The following is a 15664-nucleotide window of genomic DNA, read 5'->3' as shown; positions in this document are numbered from 1 at the left end:
TTTGTTGTTATTTGATGGCACAGGTTACATCGCTAGACTCGGCATTGGAAGGCTGAAAGTTCAACATTGTGATAAACCCAACAGCCCTGCGGGCTCATTGAAATTGTCCTAGGAAAGTGGAATTTCCACTCCTAGCTTAGCTCGGCCATGCAGACGAACACTGCCAACATTTGCTTGAGCAGGGAACTTAGAGTAGTTTAAAACTCTTTTTTTTATGTAATCACCACATAATTTGTCAAAAACATACAAATACATCTGTCCCGGATCTGTGTTGCGAATCGCAGATGATAAATGATGATAATGAGGTTGCTTTTTTATTATTCAGATACGACACCACCCTTGCAGATGCTTGCTCTGCGCTGGCGGCACGGTGGAGCCAGGTAACGACACATTCCCTTTCTCGCCTTTTCATAAACTTATGCAAAGGTTTACTTGAAATTCAGCAATCATTCAAAAATGTACAAATGATCCGTTTTTGTATTAGGCATGCCTGGTTGGTGGTTGGTAATGGTGTTTATCCAAGGCTCAGTTTGCACATATCATCAGTTGTATAATTGTGTTTACCAAAAGCATTGTTTAACACGTGTGATGATCATGAATTCTGGTGCCTTTGTGAGCAAACTTGCCGTGCGTGTTTTACCCAAGTTGGTCTCGAGTCCAACTTGCAACCTTTTTTTATTAAGTCCAGCTAACATGACTGCTAGTTCACTCTCCCGTTGGTCTTGCAGTGACTGCTTCATCAGCCAATCCGAGATGCTAAAAGCGTTCTCCAATTTCATTCATGCCCTCGTTTCTCCAACCCATGTTTCGGACAACGTCTTTCCGGTTTCGCTGTTACTTTGGCAAAATAGAGAGCCTTTGAATATGCGTTACGTGTACGTGCAACTATCCGTATAACTCTGTGTACGTCCAACCGAAAAACACGCAAGGATATATGTTGGCCCTTTATTCAATTGAATGCGGGGACACTGACTTTTTCGTGTGTGCGTTCATGTGGCTTTTTAGACAAAAGACGTGGATCTGGCCTCTTTCAATGCTGACGACTTGAAGGACTTCTCCTCCAATCAGAAAGTAGAATTCCTGGCACTTCTTTTACTGCAGGTAACACTTGAATCACGGCGCACCGCAAAACACAATCATTGTCATTACACTCGGGAATTCATCGTTGGTTATGACAATTTCAGAATATTTATTTATCCTGGAGGAATGCGATGCGCCATGAAGCTCTTTTTCACAGATTTCCGCAAGTTACAAATAGAGTAGAGCAATCAGCTCACAGTTGCGCGGTTACAAGTGAAAATTCCGTCGGGGAATATGTTAAGTTTTCCTTCCTCAGTGCCTTCGATTAGCATGGTTGGCTCCGTATGGTGTTAAAGAGGTTCAACATACATAGCCGCTTTGTGGAAAATTAAATGACTGCTATTGGGAGACTTGACATAATAACACAGCAATGTGGAATTTTCACCACTGTTTCAGGTCCTTCAAAAAACTCTCACACTCATCAACAACACTGCCTTAAAAGAAAAACTAATAGAGTGGTCCCTCAGTTTACGATGCCGTCGATTGAAGACATTTTGATTTACGATCCGCTTTCCATAGGGTTTGATTGTTTCTATTAACGATACATTTTCGATTAACGATATGTAAACGAGATTACGAGGCCACCATTTTCGGCCAATTGGAGCGCTCCTAAGTGGACTCGGCAGACCTCGGCCAATCAGCGATGCCTTTTTTTTTTGCGTTTTGAGATCAACTGACTAGCTATTTCATGTTTGATGTGCGTTGCCTAAGGTAAGAATTTTTCATTTTATGCTGTTATTATGCACATTTATGCTTTATTCATTATTTATCCATGTTTTTATTAATATGAATGCTTTAATATGTTCGTATAATGTTCATTTATTAAAATTACGTGTTAAAATATTTTAAACTATGTTTTTAGCGTGAAAAAGGTCAACTTTGGATTGTCTTGGAACAAATGCAGCATTCAACGCGTTTCTTGTATTCGATTAACGATTATTTCAATTAACGATAGTTTTTGTATAACTAATTAATATCATTAACCGAGGGACCACTACATACTCTCCAACATTTCAGGCAATGCACCATCTTCACAGCACACGTTCAAATTTTTTCTATTTCGTTCACTGTGCGCCACCGCCAACGCAGCATCGCCGAATAAATAGTTCACAACGGTGACGCTGACTTTTATTTCCCCTTGTACAAATTAGTTTCCGCAGTGCACTCCGTCGCATTGCGGTTATCTGTCCAGCGCAGCACACCCTACAAGGCGGGGAGCCTGCCGTGAGAACGCCGAGCGCTGTTTGTTGAGTGGAGGCCGCGCCGTGCGCACCAGCCTTCTCCACGGTGCGGCTGCAACAGCCTGGCTTCGTTATCTTACCCGTTTGCACACTGGGTGAAGGGCGCCCCCTGCTCTAACGTCCCCAGCGGTCAATGGGGCTGCCGCTGGGACCAGTTCTCCTCACCGAAGTCGACGGTGCCACACGGCAAACCTTACTCTCGTCAGCGAGCGCCACTGGGTTTTTATTCCTTCATTTTTTTATCGCAGACTCGCCACTTTGTCGAGCACCCAGAGGAATTGGCAGGCAGGTTTCGGAGTTGGAATTGTTGCTTCAGTAGCAATTAACTTTTTTTTATTTGACCAGGTAAGGCCCACTGAGCTATACAGCTCTTTTTCAGAAGCAACCTGGCCACAAATGACAGTTCAACAGAGTGGCTTCTCACGTGTTAATTTATAGCAGTCAATACTCTAAATGCACGTTGATTCTACGTGGGGAGGGAAAAACTGGAGGACCCGGGGGAAACTCCCCGTGACCACGGTGAGAAGATGTAAACTCCAAATATACATGCGTCAGGGTCGGGGTCGGGATTGAACCCATGACCTCCTGCATGCCAGGTGAGGGACGTAACATCTGGCCACTGCGGTTCCCGTATAATCGAGTGAGAATCGTGACAGGCTCAATTCAGTTCCAGAAGAAGCTCCCGGCACTTGAGCTGTAGCGCAGTAGTTCGCGCTGCATTGTGCTGCTCACTCTCTCCTCGAGATCCATTCCCGCTCGTGACCAATAAAAGTGAATGTTTGAACCGGTTCCTGGGCCTCCCCTCAGTTAACACAGTCTTAAATGCGTACCTGGTGCAATGTGTAATCATCAGCACTGGGGAGACAAAGGCGGCCGGGCGTGGTGCTGGCCACCCACCCCTTCGTGTGCCGTTGACGGCCTTCATAGGTGCTGCTCGCTAACAGCATTTGCCCCAACAGCCTGTTAAGGCTATACGGGGGATCTTTGTATTTGCTCGTCAACAGCGCTTGCCCCAACAGCCTGTTGAGCCTACACGGGGGATCCTTGTCAGTGTTGAGCAAGCCGACGATCAGCTCGGCAAGCCGGCCACTTGCAGCGCGATTTGCGGCCAACGACGGTGCCTAGAAACTGGGACACGAGAAACTGTGAAGCCAGGCCCCGTTTGTTTATGGAAACTCGTTTATGGAAATGTGTATCTGCTCAGAGTTTGCACGCGCCGATTGTTTACGGCAAGCCGGCGAGCTTTGAAAACATGTTTTTGCTGCAGTTGTGGCGGCCTGGCACAACACGAGCCTGCTTGTGTCAATATACCGACCGTGCTGCGCAAAAAAAGTGACCTCTTGTTTATTAGTGACCCTGTGGAAAGTGCCCTTGGAGTAAAAGAAAAAGCAACTAAAAAGTGGCTTTTTTCTTCTTCAACTCTAGACGCAGGGTAAACAAAAAAAACAACAGAGCAGCCATTGACCCAGTTCACAAGGCAGAACTTTGAAACCGGAGAGAGTTCAGAGAAGGACGTGGGCGGAAAGGGCACTCTGCCAAAAGCGTCAGTCGCCGGGGAACAGGGATTGTTAATGCACACGTGCGACGCCACGCGCGTGCAGATGCGTCTGTGGGGTGCGGGATTTCTGTCTGAGAAAAAAAGAGAGAGAGCCCCGCAGAAATGTGAGAAGATTAAAACGTGCGCCGTTTATTAAGCACAATTGTGCGCGCGGATATCGTATGTTTGCCAGGCGTTCGCTGGCTCGGCAACACTGCACGTGCCGGCGGCCTGGCGTCTGGTCGTGGTTGCGTGGCAGGGGGCAGTCCACGTTGTTTGGTTTATTTTCACCGACCGTTGCAGGAAGTGCTTGGTCAAAGCTTTGTTTGGTAAGACTCGGGATTTCAGTTGCGGCACCAGTTCGACTGTCGAGCGCTCGTATTTGTTTTTGATCGGGATTTGCGAAAAATGCCTTTGAACTTCACCTTGCTACGTTCAGTACTGGCCACACGCACAACGCCTACATTAATATTTACGAGAGAGGCACCTCTATGGTATGGCATTTTATTCTTGGCTGCTAAAACAATGGGTGCACCTGTCACTTCTTTCTTATCATCTTCTCTTTCATCTTCTTCTTTATCCTCATCGTTACATCCTTGCATTTTGCAGTTTCACAATATCCTTCCAGAGTGCACGTTGCATGCTATTCGAATGTGGGAGCGCCTTCGGTGTGTGTGTGAATGTCGTGTGACGTCGGGGTATTTCCATTAGGCAAACATTGTCCTTTGCTTCCCCCTAAAGCTAAACCTGTGCACGGTGAACTTTCACTGACTTTTATAACGCTGCAATAAACACGGTGACAAAACGCCGCTCGAATGGCGACACAACGTCAATGGGTGGTTGCCAATGCCACCGGTTATATCCTGCCTATTTCCAGCACACCCTGAACCCTGCACCCCCCCCCCCCACTACAGCAAGGTTAACTGTGGCGAGACCTGCAGGGTGCAACTTTCTTTTGAGCGTGCGTTACATTGACCTGTTTTGATGGATTTGGGAGGGCATTGTGACGCGCTCGGGCAAACGGCAACTCTTGATTTCATGTTGAGCATCCCTCCCCTTGACCCGCAATCTCCACCTCCGTCCTCTTCCCCAGCCCGCGCTGCCCGTTAAGAGCTTGCAGCGAATGGAGGAGGTGTACAAGCTGAACTCCGTCAAGAACTCGGAGATCAGATTCAGGTGTGTATCGCCCCGTAGCCACGGAGGGTTTTCACCCCGCGGTGTAAAACGCGGTGTCTAAACCAACGCTGGACGCAAGATTCACGAGGATCAGGAGTCACGTTCCTCCGTGCCGTGGGAGCGAGTCCGTTCGGTTTTAGGTGCCAGAAGCTGAAGAGTCTGAATGTTTGACCTTACAAAGTCTCTTTTGCCGACACCGTGAATAAGCGCCTTTCAATGTCTCTAACGATGGCCATGGGAGAGCGTTGTGAGGTTTTTTTTCGTTACGCGTGTTTGTAAATTTCACTTCCGTCTTCATTGCCCATCCTCGGTGTCCCAACGTCAGCTTCCAGTGTCATTGGCGGTTTTAATAACTTATGTTTTGGGCGCTGGCGCTGCGCAGTGAAAATGGAATGTGAAGCGCGGTGGTCCTGCGCCGATCGAGTTTTTCTGAATGGCCGCATTAATTCGCAACATCTTCCTCCGCGTAATCTTATACGCGGCCGACCACGGGAGGGAAAAACAACTGTGTGCCCATTAATGCAGCACACAGATGCGCAAACACGCAAGCGTGTGTCGCAAAAGTCTCAGTTTAAAGACTTGTTTTTTGAGCAGCCTTTCTTAATGCTTTTAATTTTGGCCTACTTTATCTCCATTGTAACTTTGGGACCTTTTTTGACGGTATTGAAATGATATAAAGAAAAGGATGAATCCTTTCTGGCAAGACTACAGGAGGCGTTATGATGTTAAAACACCAAACAGTCACCTATTACAATGCATTTAAGTCTGCATTAACTACACATGTGCTTGTGGTAAAATTTATAAACAAACATGCTTTGATAATATGCTTTGAAATTGATTACCCTACACCATAGCACCAGAATAGCCTCCTTTGCAGCCTTGTCTCACTGGTGCTATGGATCAGAGAACGCCAAAAGGCAAACAGCACAATGCTCACATTATCTAAACAATATTCGTTTGCACTTTTTACCACAAGTATTTAATAGTATGTAATGATGCCTTGTTATAGATGTCTGTTTGGTGTTTTAAACATACGTATTTTTTGCCAGAAAAGGTAATTGGTGACGTTTCAGGCAATAGCCCTTCTTCATGGCACATCAAGTAAGCATCAAGCAAGCTTGGCAAATTGAGTTTTAATTAAAAACTGTGTAGCACACAATCCCGTGTGTGTTTTATGTGTGGCGGTGCCCCAAAGCTGTCGTTGTTGCAGAGGCCGTAAACATGATGTAGCCTCAATGGCCTCGCCGCTCCAAACTGCACAGTTGGCTGAATTTCAGCCTTTGGGTTAGAAGTGGCATTACAGTCAATGCGCTATTTTTATTGCCATTGCAAAAAGAAAAAAAGCAGTTTTTTCCTCCCAACAAATGTGTTTTGCTGATAATGAAAATCTCACGGCCCGCTGCACACTTAAGTCGACCAGTTAAAACGCGAGTGCACAAGAACATCGAGGCAACAAATAGGCGGGCCTGAGTGGCTCAAGGGGGTGTGGGTGGTGGTGGTGCCTTTGAATCTGAGACAACTTCGTTGTCTCAGATTCAGGATCTAAGCAACCTGCGGCTCCGGATCTCTTCGTGACGTCGTTCATTAAGGACCCAAAGTTTTATAATCATCACGTGCGCTGCGGCGCTTGAAACACCGAGTTGTTTTTCTCTACCGAATTCTAACGAAAAAATGCCTCTTGTTATTTCGGTTCCCCTGACCCCTGATCTAAGCGGTGCCGGTTTGATGCTCTGACACAGCGACCTTAGTCTCCGGGGCCACCACGTGGCCACCTCTGAAAAATCACGACCGCTTAAACGCAACAACAGGGGGTTGGGGGCGCGGAGCGGGGGCTCATCAAAACAGCTTTGCGCCACACCGCGACGGCTCGTGTGACCGACGTGATTTGGTTATGAAGCGCTTCGGATTTCTACGGGACACCCAATTCTACCATCAAATCCACATCTGTTTTGTTTCCATATTATAGTTTGAACAAATGCACTTGCAGTCCACCTGGCTTGAATAGCATGCATCCACCGCAGCACACCTGACTTGCACAACATTGAATGCGGCTGCCCACAGGATGGATTCGTAGATATCTACTCAATGTAGACCACTATGGTATAGCATTCGAAGCTTGGCTGCCAGAGTATGTATACACATGACATCTCTTCTTGTTATCATCATTATCAGCGTCATCGTTATCACCACCATTAAGTACTACTCGACTATTGCCCGTCTAAGGACAGGTGTATTGCAGTAAATCTGAAACTTGCAAGCGGACAGCAGACCGCGACGTGATATATTCATAGCATCAATGCGTGTGCAATTTGTAAGGGCGCGGTGACACAGACCTATTTCATGTAAAGGTTATAATCCCTTGTTCATCATGACGTCCTTTTTACTTCGATGTCTCAACAGCGTTACGGAGATCGCGTGACGTGAGGGTTCTGCCTTTGTAGTGAGGGTTGTAATTTGACGCCGAGGAGGGGAGAGGAGGCGCCTCGGCCCCCCATGTGGAGTGACGTCAGCCGCTAATTATTATGAATGGGGGGGGTGTCCATTTGGAGGACGTCACCTGCTCATGGATATTAATGAGGGGGGCTGGTCGATGTGGAGTGACGTCACGAGCGTTAAGGACAGACATTCCTGGGTGATTACAGTGGGTATTAGGATGCACCGCTCTTGAGCTGTGTTAATCGCGGCCACTGAGATGGTGAGAGTGGGCGGCGTGCTGTATGTACGTATGTGTGTTGAACTACTTTTCGCCGCGTCCATATCCATCCGTGCTAATCGGAGGTGTGGGGGTGGCGCAGGTGGCTCCGCCTAGGCCTTCGCGCGCGCTGGGAGGAGGCCATCCCGCTGGCACTGCGGATGGCGACCGAGCAGGGCCGCATGAAGTTCACTCGCCCTCTGTTCAGGTACCACCCTCACCTCCACCCCACTTGCCCCAACACCCACATGACACACTCCCTCCCTGCTTCGCTCCCTTAACCCCCTCCCTGCCACCCCGCCTCTCACCCTCCCTGCCACCCTCCATCCGTGTCTCCCAGCCTGCCTCCCTCCTTTCTAGAAGATGGCTTCTGTTAATGGGTATCTTCTCACCTATGTTTCCATGACCAAGGGACGTTCTGCAAATGTAAATGATTTAAATATGCATAGCCAAAGTCAAACTAAACTCATCTACCTGCTCAAAGAATCACGGGGCTCTGGTTATCTCGATCGGTGGCCCAGAGCCAGCGGTAGAAATGCCACACGCTTATGACAGGGAGCAGTTTCTCTGCATGGGACAAACACTATAAGTCTTCTCTCTGCCAAGTGATGCAGCTGACCCAGGTGGTAATCACTGCATTGACTCCGGAGAGATGCCGCTGATTTTGATGACGGCTTGCTAAATCATTGGTTTCCCACAATGTGGTACTTATTTAATTGGTTCTGGAGGAATAGTGGGCCGAGGCGACCCTCTCCCATCCAGGATTTGAACTCGCAAACTTCCTAAAGCGAGTCAAGGAGCATAAACCATCACCACGCGAACTCCGCTCATCCTCACAGCAGCGGTTTTTGGCAAGCCATAGAACAAGGATGGCCACCGCATCGCGTGCTTTCAGATGCGCTTCTGCGGCCGTCTGGAATGCTCTTCCTTCCGATATTTGGAAGCCACTGGAGTTATCCACTTGTAAATCCTCTAGATTGAAAACGTATTTCTTTCTTTGTGTTTAGTTTTTTCTCCTTCCTCCGCACCTCCGATTAGCACCATTGGCTATGTACGATCAGAAAGAAGTTCAACATACATGCATACAAGAGCCACAGTGGAGTCACAGCACACTGGTCCCACCCTGCAATCGCTTCTTATGCCTCATTATAATAATTATCTTGGGATTTCTCTCCGGTGTGTTTTCCGGTTGTCCTGTACAACGTCCGATGACGTTTAAATCTACGTGCTGCGAGCTTCTTCGAGAAGCGCATGAGGCTGAGGGAGGCTCCCAGCACCGGACGTCGTGCCGGACAGCGCGTGCTGTACGACCTGAAGACGCATCGGAGAGCTGACGCAGCTCAACCGCGAAGATGTGCGGTAGCGAGATACCCCCCTTATTTACCCATGGCGAAATCCTCACTGAGTTGCAAGACTTTTTCAGCATGGTCTTGCCACGTGGGGGGGGGGGGGGCTTGGGGATTGATTTGTGTCCAATTCTATGAATATGTTTTGCACGTGGCCGGAAACCAGAGTACGTCTGCTTTACACAGTCGACCATTGTGAACCCAGTTGGCTGTGTTGAGCAGTAGAACTATGGCAACCCAGAGCCAGACTGCTCACGCACGACCTAAGGCCCACTTTTACAAACCCATAGCAATTAACGAGCAGGTAAGTAATTTAATCGCTGATAGCAAACAACATTTTAACTCATGGACCTATGATTATTCTGGATTGATTATTTTTCAGAAGCATTTCTTTTCACCAGCTTTAGTTTCACAAAGTGACAAAAATAGGACATGGCCTTGAATTCCCGATGGCAGTGGGGTACCCAGGTGTTGTGGGCAGGAAGAGCCACACACAATGTGAGGGGCACCACCGGTTAGCACGGCTGGCTACGTATGGTGCGAAAGAAGCTCAACATGCAGTAGATCATCGATTATCCGGCGCCGGCGGATAATAGAATGGCCCACTTTTCTGATGCTTCTGAGTGAAGTTAAAACCAGTTCAGTGTTGTCTTGTTTCATTAGCAATGGCTGGGAAGGCCCCCATGCACTTACTCATTAAATGTAGCTGTTGTTTTAAACAGATTGCCGAACAAAGTTTCTGATCCCGCTTATTTATTTCCACCACATCCATTCACTTTCCTGCACACAGTGCGCCCGCCTTCTCATCTTCCCCCTCGTCATGCATGCGGAGAGAGCGGCGATGGGATTATATGATAGTGGCATGAACGTCACGTGGGCAGCACAGTGCAACTGAACTTTTAATTGAGCATTTTGCTTTGTGTGTGTGGCTTAAAATCTCGTTAAATCTGTGAAACAGGGCACGGGGCTCGTACGATGTCGAGGTGACCAGTATTTGGATTGAAAGCTAAAACTTCGGTTGTCTTGCCATGCAGCCCGCCTTGAATGATAGCGATTTATTTATCATAGCGACTGCCCTCCTTTACGCCGGGGCGTCTCGGAGCGCTCCGCGCGCGATGAGCGAGTTGCATCATCGGCATCTCAACGCATTTGAAAGGGCACCCCCGGCGGCAGCTGTCTCTTGTGTTGACACAAAGTCCTTCAGCACCTGGCCTACAGAGGGCCCATCGGTCTGGCAGTAGCAGGCGACGATTGCTCTGTGCGTGATCCCAATTGAGTAATTTGCGGGGTAACGTTTCGAATTTGGCAACTTTGGAGCCACGACGCTGGTGCACAAAGGGCCCCTCTCATTTCGAATTAACGGCCAGGGATCTTCGACGTCCACTGTGAAGCTGACGGCGCGTATTTTGCGGTTAATCCACCCACGGTAATGTCTGTACATGTGTCTGTTGAACTTCTTTTGCGCACCGTACGTAGCCAACCGTGCTAATCGTAGGTAATAACCGCCGCGTTCGAACCACGAACCTCTGCGCACGCGCTTCCCGCTGGACCGTGTCCATAGCCTCGGCTCGCGCCAGCTTTGCACTCTGCACTTTGTCCGCCCGTGCCTCATTGCCATTTTTGAACGCCGGTCAAGACTTGTCAAGGGGCCCACGGACAAGGTATGAGATGCAAACCAAGGCCAACGTGTCCGAGAGTCACTAACGCCTCCACCGACAGCGCCCGTAGGCACATATTTACATCCCGCTGCCCGCTTACGTAAAAATGACAGAATGTTGTAAACGGCATTTGAGATTACGTCTTGGGTGCTGGCACATGCTAGTGGCTATTTTTAGACCCAAAACTTGTTCAGCGGAGGCAGTAACCCTATCGTTGCAATTTCCAGGTGACTCCGTAGGGCTGCTGTGCAGCAGTTGAAGCAATATTGCAAGGTTAACCTCCGCGCCTCTCTGTCCACCCAGGAGTATGCATGCGTGCACCACATTTAGCGTGTGGCGGTGGGGTAACACGTGGGCGCTGCCCCCTCTTCCAAGGCGTCTGGCCAGCGTGGAAGAGCAGATCAAATACCCCCAAGAGGGGTCTCCAGACCTCCCTCTGGCTGCACCTTTACCTTGGGACCCGCTGTATCCCAGAAGGATGAGCGCGGTGCCCAGCCGTTTTGCGTGGCGTTGGCAGTAAGAGGGGGGGCCGCGATGGTAAGATGTTAACTCCCTCGCCTGGTGTGCAGGAGGTCGTCGGTTTGATCCCGACCCTGGCGCCTGCTGTATATTTGGAGTTTTCGTGTTCTCCACCGTGGTCACATGGATTTTTCTCCGGGTCCTCCAGTTTTTCCCTCCAGATTTAGAATCAACATGCGTTCAGAGTATTTGGCTGCTATAAATGTCCACATGATAAGCCATTTCGTTGAGCTGTTATTTGTGGCCAGGTCGCTTCTGAAAAAAGCTATATATATAGCTCAGTGGGGGCTTACCTGGTAAAATAAAAAGTTTTGTTTATGTATGTGCTGGTGTGGCTCTGCGTGTATGTATGTGCTGGTGTGGGTATGTGTGCATATACACTGATGTGGCTCTGTGTATATGTGTGGTGGTATGACCAGCATATGTGTGTATGTTTGTACGTGCTAGTAGGGCAGTTGTGGAGAGAGTGGAGAGTTTCCCATACCTGGGCAGTGTGCTCATGACCGGCTCTGGTTTAACAGCAGAGGTCTCACTCCGAATCAGTCGAAGCTTCAGGTCTTCTTGGCCACAGTCATTCCCTCCCTTTTCTACGCTTGCGAAATGTGGACCCCCCAAATGGAGCATCTTCGCCGGTTAGAAACATTTTGGCTGGCCTGCCAACGATCCATCCTGGGTTTAACCAGGCTGGATTTTGTGAGGAGCTCACATATCCTTGAAAAGATCTGGACAAAGTCCCATCAGTGAGCTCCTCCGGCAGGCAAGGCTGCATTGGCTGGGTCATGTAGCCCCATGCCCAGCCACCGCATGCCTTAACAGCTTTTGTTTGGCCATATCGAGGGGGCTAAATGGGCGCGGCACAGGCTAGAGAAGAGATGGAGTGATGTGGGACAGGAGGATGTGGAGCTGAGTCGACTTGCCAATGACTGGTACCAGCGGTGTCAAGATCGGCCTCTGTCGAGGAGGCTTGTGAAGGACGCTACTGGGCAGTCGGAGGCAGTCCCCTTCCAACAACAACGGAGTAGGGAGGAGCGACGCTCACAACAACGAGCGGAGCGCCGGGTGGATTAAGCACAGCAAGTTGGCACAGTAGGGGGCACAGGTGGTGCATCAGCCAGTCATCTCAATCATCTCAGTCAGTCGACTCGTGGCACCTGGGTCTGCCCCGTGACCTCCTGCCAGCGGGTGTTCGACACTCCATGTGGCCTCAAGGTGCACATGGCCTGGCACAAGCGTCGTGTTGACGTCACCGCCACTTAGTGGCGAATGGCGGTTGTTGTTGTTGCTAGTATTACTCTGTACGATATATATGTATGTGCTGGTATTGCTCTGTATGTGTGCGCTGGTATGGCTTTGTGTGTGTGTGGTGTGGCTCTGTGTATACGGGGAAGTGGTATTGTAGCGGTTGGCGCGCTGCGCAACGAACTCAGCTACCCGAGTTTGGTTGCTGCTCATGGCCAACACCAGCGACAATTATCTGAACTGATCCTGGGTTTCCCTTAGGTCGACTCGGCCTTAAATGAGCTCCTGGTACGGTGTATAAACATCGCCACTGGGGAGCTAGAGGTGGCCGGACGTGGTGCCGTAGGCCTCCATAGGTGCTTGCTAACAGCACTTACCCCTCCAGCCTATTGATGCTATACGGGGGAGATCTTTGTCTGTGCGCTTGTATATAACTCTATGTGTGTGTGTGCTGCTGTGGCTCCGTGTTGCCAGGGACCTGTTTGCGTACGAAGCCGCCCATGGGAGAGCCATCGCGGCGTTCCAGGCGGCGCGGGCGACCATGCACCCGGTCACCGGCACGCTGGTGGCCAAGGACCTCAATCTCTTGGTGCCCAACTGAGACCTCGCACACGCACACACGCACACACGCACTCACACACAAAGATCCCCTTCGTAGCCTTCACAGACTGTTGGGGCAAGTGCTTCAAGGGAGTAGCACTTATGAAGACCGGCACTGTGGCACACGAGGAGGTAGGTGGGGGGTTGCCAGCACCGCGCCTGGCCACCCATTGGCTCCCAGGTGGATGTGTTCACACACTGCACCAGGTACTCATTTGAAGATGAGTCGACCTAGGGGAGAATCGTGGCTGGTACAGATAATCATCACTGGTGTTGGCTGTGAGCGGGAAGTGAATTCGGGCCTCTGGGTTAATAGCGCAGCGCGCTAACCGCTCTACTACGGCGCTCCACTACATACACACATTCACTCCGATAAGCACGGTTGGCTACGTACAGTGCAAAAGAAGTTCAACATACATTCAACATACATGCAACATACGTACATACACAACATGCACACATCTTCCTTCACATACATACACACATTCACACATGTACTCACACACATATACACTCACACATACATGTGCACATGCATTTAGACCCACATTCGTACGTAAAGATCTGCCTCATAGACTTGTGTATGGTCAGAAAAAGCCCCGTTCGTGAGCACCTATTAAGGCAGCACAGGAGGGGGGATGGTGTGGCCAGTATCACCAGCACCTTTGTCTTCCCACCTTTGTCTTCCCAGTGCTAGTGCTTACCACACTATTCTCGGTAAATATTTAGGGCAGAGCTGGGCTAGGGGGCAAGTTCAGAGGCGTGTTGCTGGTGTGTGCATGGCCAGGATTTGAACGCAAATCACCCGGATTGTAGTGCGGTGTGCTGGCCACGAGACAGCAACTCCCATTAACACAAAGACAAAGATTCCCCTTATAGCCTTCAACAGCCTTTTGGGGCAGGTGCACAGTTTTCCCCCTAGACATTTAGAAACTTGCGTTGAGAGTATTTGGCTGCTATGAATTTGCACGCGATAAGCCACTTCGTTGGGCTATCATTTGTGGCCAGGTCGCATCTGCCTTACCTGGTAACATTTATTTAGTTTTAGTTTAACGCAAAGACAAAGATCACCCGTATAGCCTTACCAGACTGTCGGGGCAAGTGCTGTTAGCGAGCACCTATGAAGGCCGAAACGGTACACGAGGGGGTGGGTGGCCAGCACCACGCCCGACCGCCTTTGTCTCCCCAATGGCGATGTTTACACACCGCACCAGGTTCTCATTTGAAGCTGAGTCGACCTAGGGAAGGCCCAGGACCGGTTCAGATAATCGTCTCCGGTGTTGGCCGTGAGCGGAAATCGAACCCGGGTGGCTGGGTTCATAGTGCAGCGTGCTAACCGCTACACTACCGCTCCCCACACACGTACACCCACACACCTACACCCACACACAGCAACACGTACCCGAACAAAGACAAATGCAACCAGGATTTACAAATGTTTTTATGCAGCTTTGAGTTAACTAAAAGAAAAAGCTTTACATAAGACATCGATGTACTATGCTTGTTTGCTATAATGGCTAATCAAAACCGTGGAATGATTGAATTGTCACAAAAGTTGATTTTTACCTGCATATCCTTTCTATTAATGATACACATTACAGTCGGGATGGGAACGTTAGAATTTCACCAACACAGCGGTGCATTATTCTCTAATCGTTTTGCAAGACCGCGTGTACAGAATCTGTGTTTACTGGCTGTGGGTTGCAATATATTTTTCCCGAAGGCTCCGAATGTGTGTATATGGCTAAATGCAATCAGAATAACATACGCGAGTGCAATCTGGTGGTGACTTCAATTTCAAGAACAAAAATCGACGTTAATAGACACGACATGTTGTGACCGCATTTTAAGACGCTTTGGCAACTGCTCTAAGTCATCCAAACGTCGGAGGCAAGTCCCGGCGTCCGGCGGTATCGCCATTCTAACCGCACTTCGCGAGTCGCTGTGCCTCGCACAATGACGGCTGTCCAGTGTCCACCCGGTGGGTCGTTCTGACCTGGCGGAGTTGGTAGAGAAGTGCATGCACGGAGCGAGCGCCGAGGCGAAAATGACTCGTTAGCCACTTGACTGATGGAGCAGGGAAAGACTTAATAATCGTGATTGTGGGATTCAAACCTTCTTCCACGAGGGTGTTTGTAACGATGTTTAAAGGTCGACGTTTCTTCTTGGGACGTGGACTTTGGCCTCAAATAAAAGAGCTTTTCCATTTTCGAATTGCATCTCCGCATTTTGATCGAGTCATTTTGGATGAGAAATGTCACACGTTCAGCGACTTGGTTTCAACGTGTCGTCACGCGTGTTCGACTACGGTTGAGGCCAGCGTGTCTGCAGTCAAATGGTGGCCATGTTCCACACCGCCGATAAGCACATTTGGCTACGTACGGCGCGAAAGAAGTTCAAAGTACATACAGAGTGGCATGTCTGCAGATATGATGGCAACATCGCACGCCAGGAGCTTTGTGTAGATAGAATTGAGGATTTCCTGGGTCTTTTTTATTTTCACATGCAACGAGTGAATTATGTAAACAATAGTTTGGGGAAACAATTGGTAATTTAACAAAAACGCTTCCTGTAAA

The 15664-nt window shown here is 49.2% G+C and overlaps 1 protein-coding gene across 1 annotated transcript in view; it reads left to right on the top strand.

Moving 5' to 3' along the window:
* The window catches only part of LTA4H (leukotriene A4 hydrolase), a 118190-nt gene extending 102883 nt beyond the window's left edge, over positions 1 to 15307 (top strand). The window contains exons 16-20 of the mRNA XM_078860811.1: positions 326 to 380; positions 1006 to 1101; positions 4952 to 5034; positions 7830 to 7934; positions 12963 to 15307. Coding sequence (XP_078716937.1) covers positions 326 to 380; positions 1006 to 1101; positions 4952 to 5034; positions 7830 to 7934; positions 12963 to 13089 — 466 coding nt within the window. The 3' untranslated portion in view covers positions 13090 to 15307. The remainder of the gene's footprint in view (positions 1 to 325; positions 381 to 1005; positions 1102 to 4951; positions 5035 to 7829; positions 7935 to 12962) is intronic.
* The last annotated feature ends 357 nt before the right edge of the window (positions 15308 to 15664 follow it).

Source organism: Lampetra fluviatilis, chromosome 11, assembly GCF_964198595.1.
Source record: "Lampetra fluviatilis chromosome 11, kcLamFluv1.1, whole genome shotgun sequence".
NCBI lineage: Eukaryota > Metazoa > Chordata > Hyperoartia > Petromyzontiformes > Petromyzontidae > Lampetra > Lampetra fluviatilis.
The sequence above is the reverse complement of the archived record's forward strand: the minus strand, read 5'-3'. Positions and strand labels throughout refer to the sequence as shown.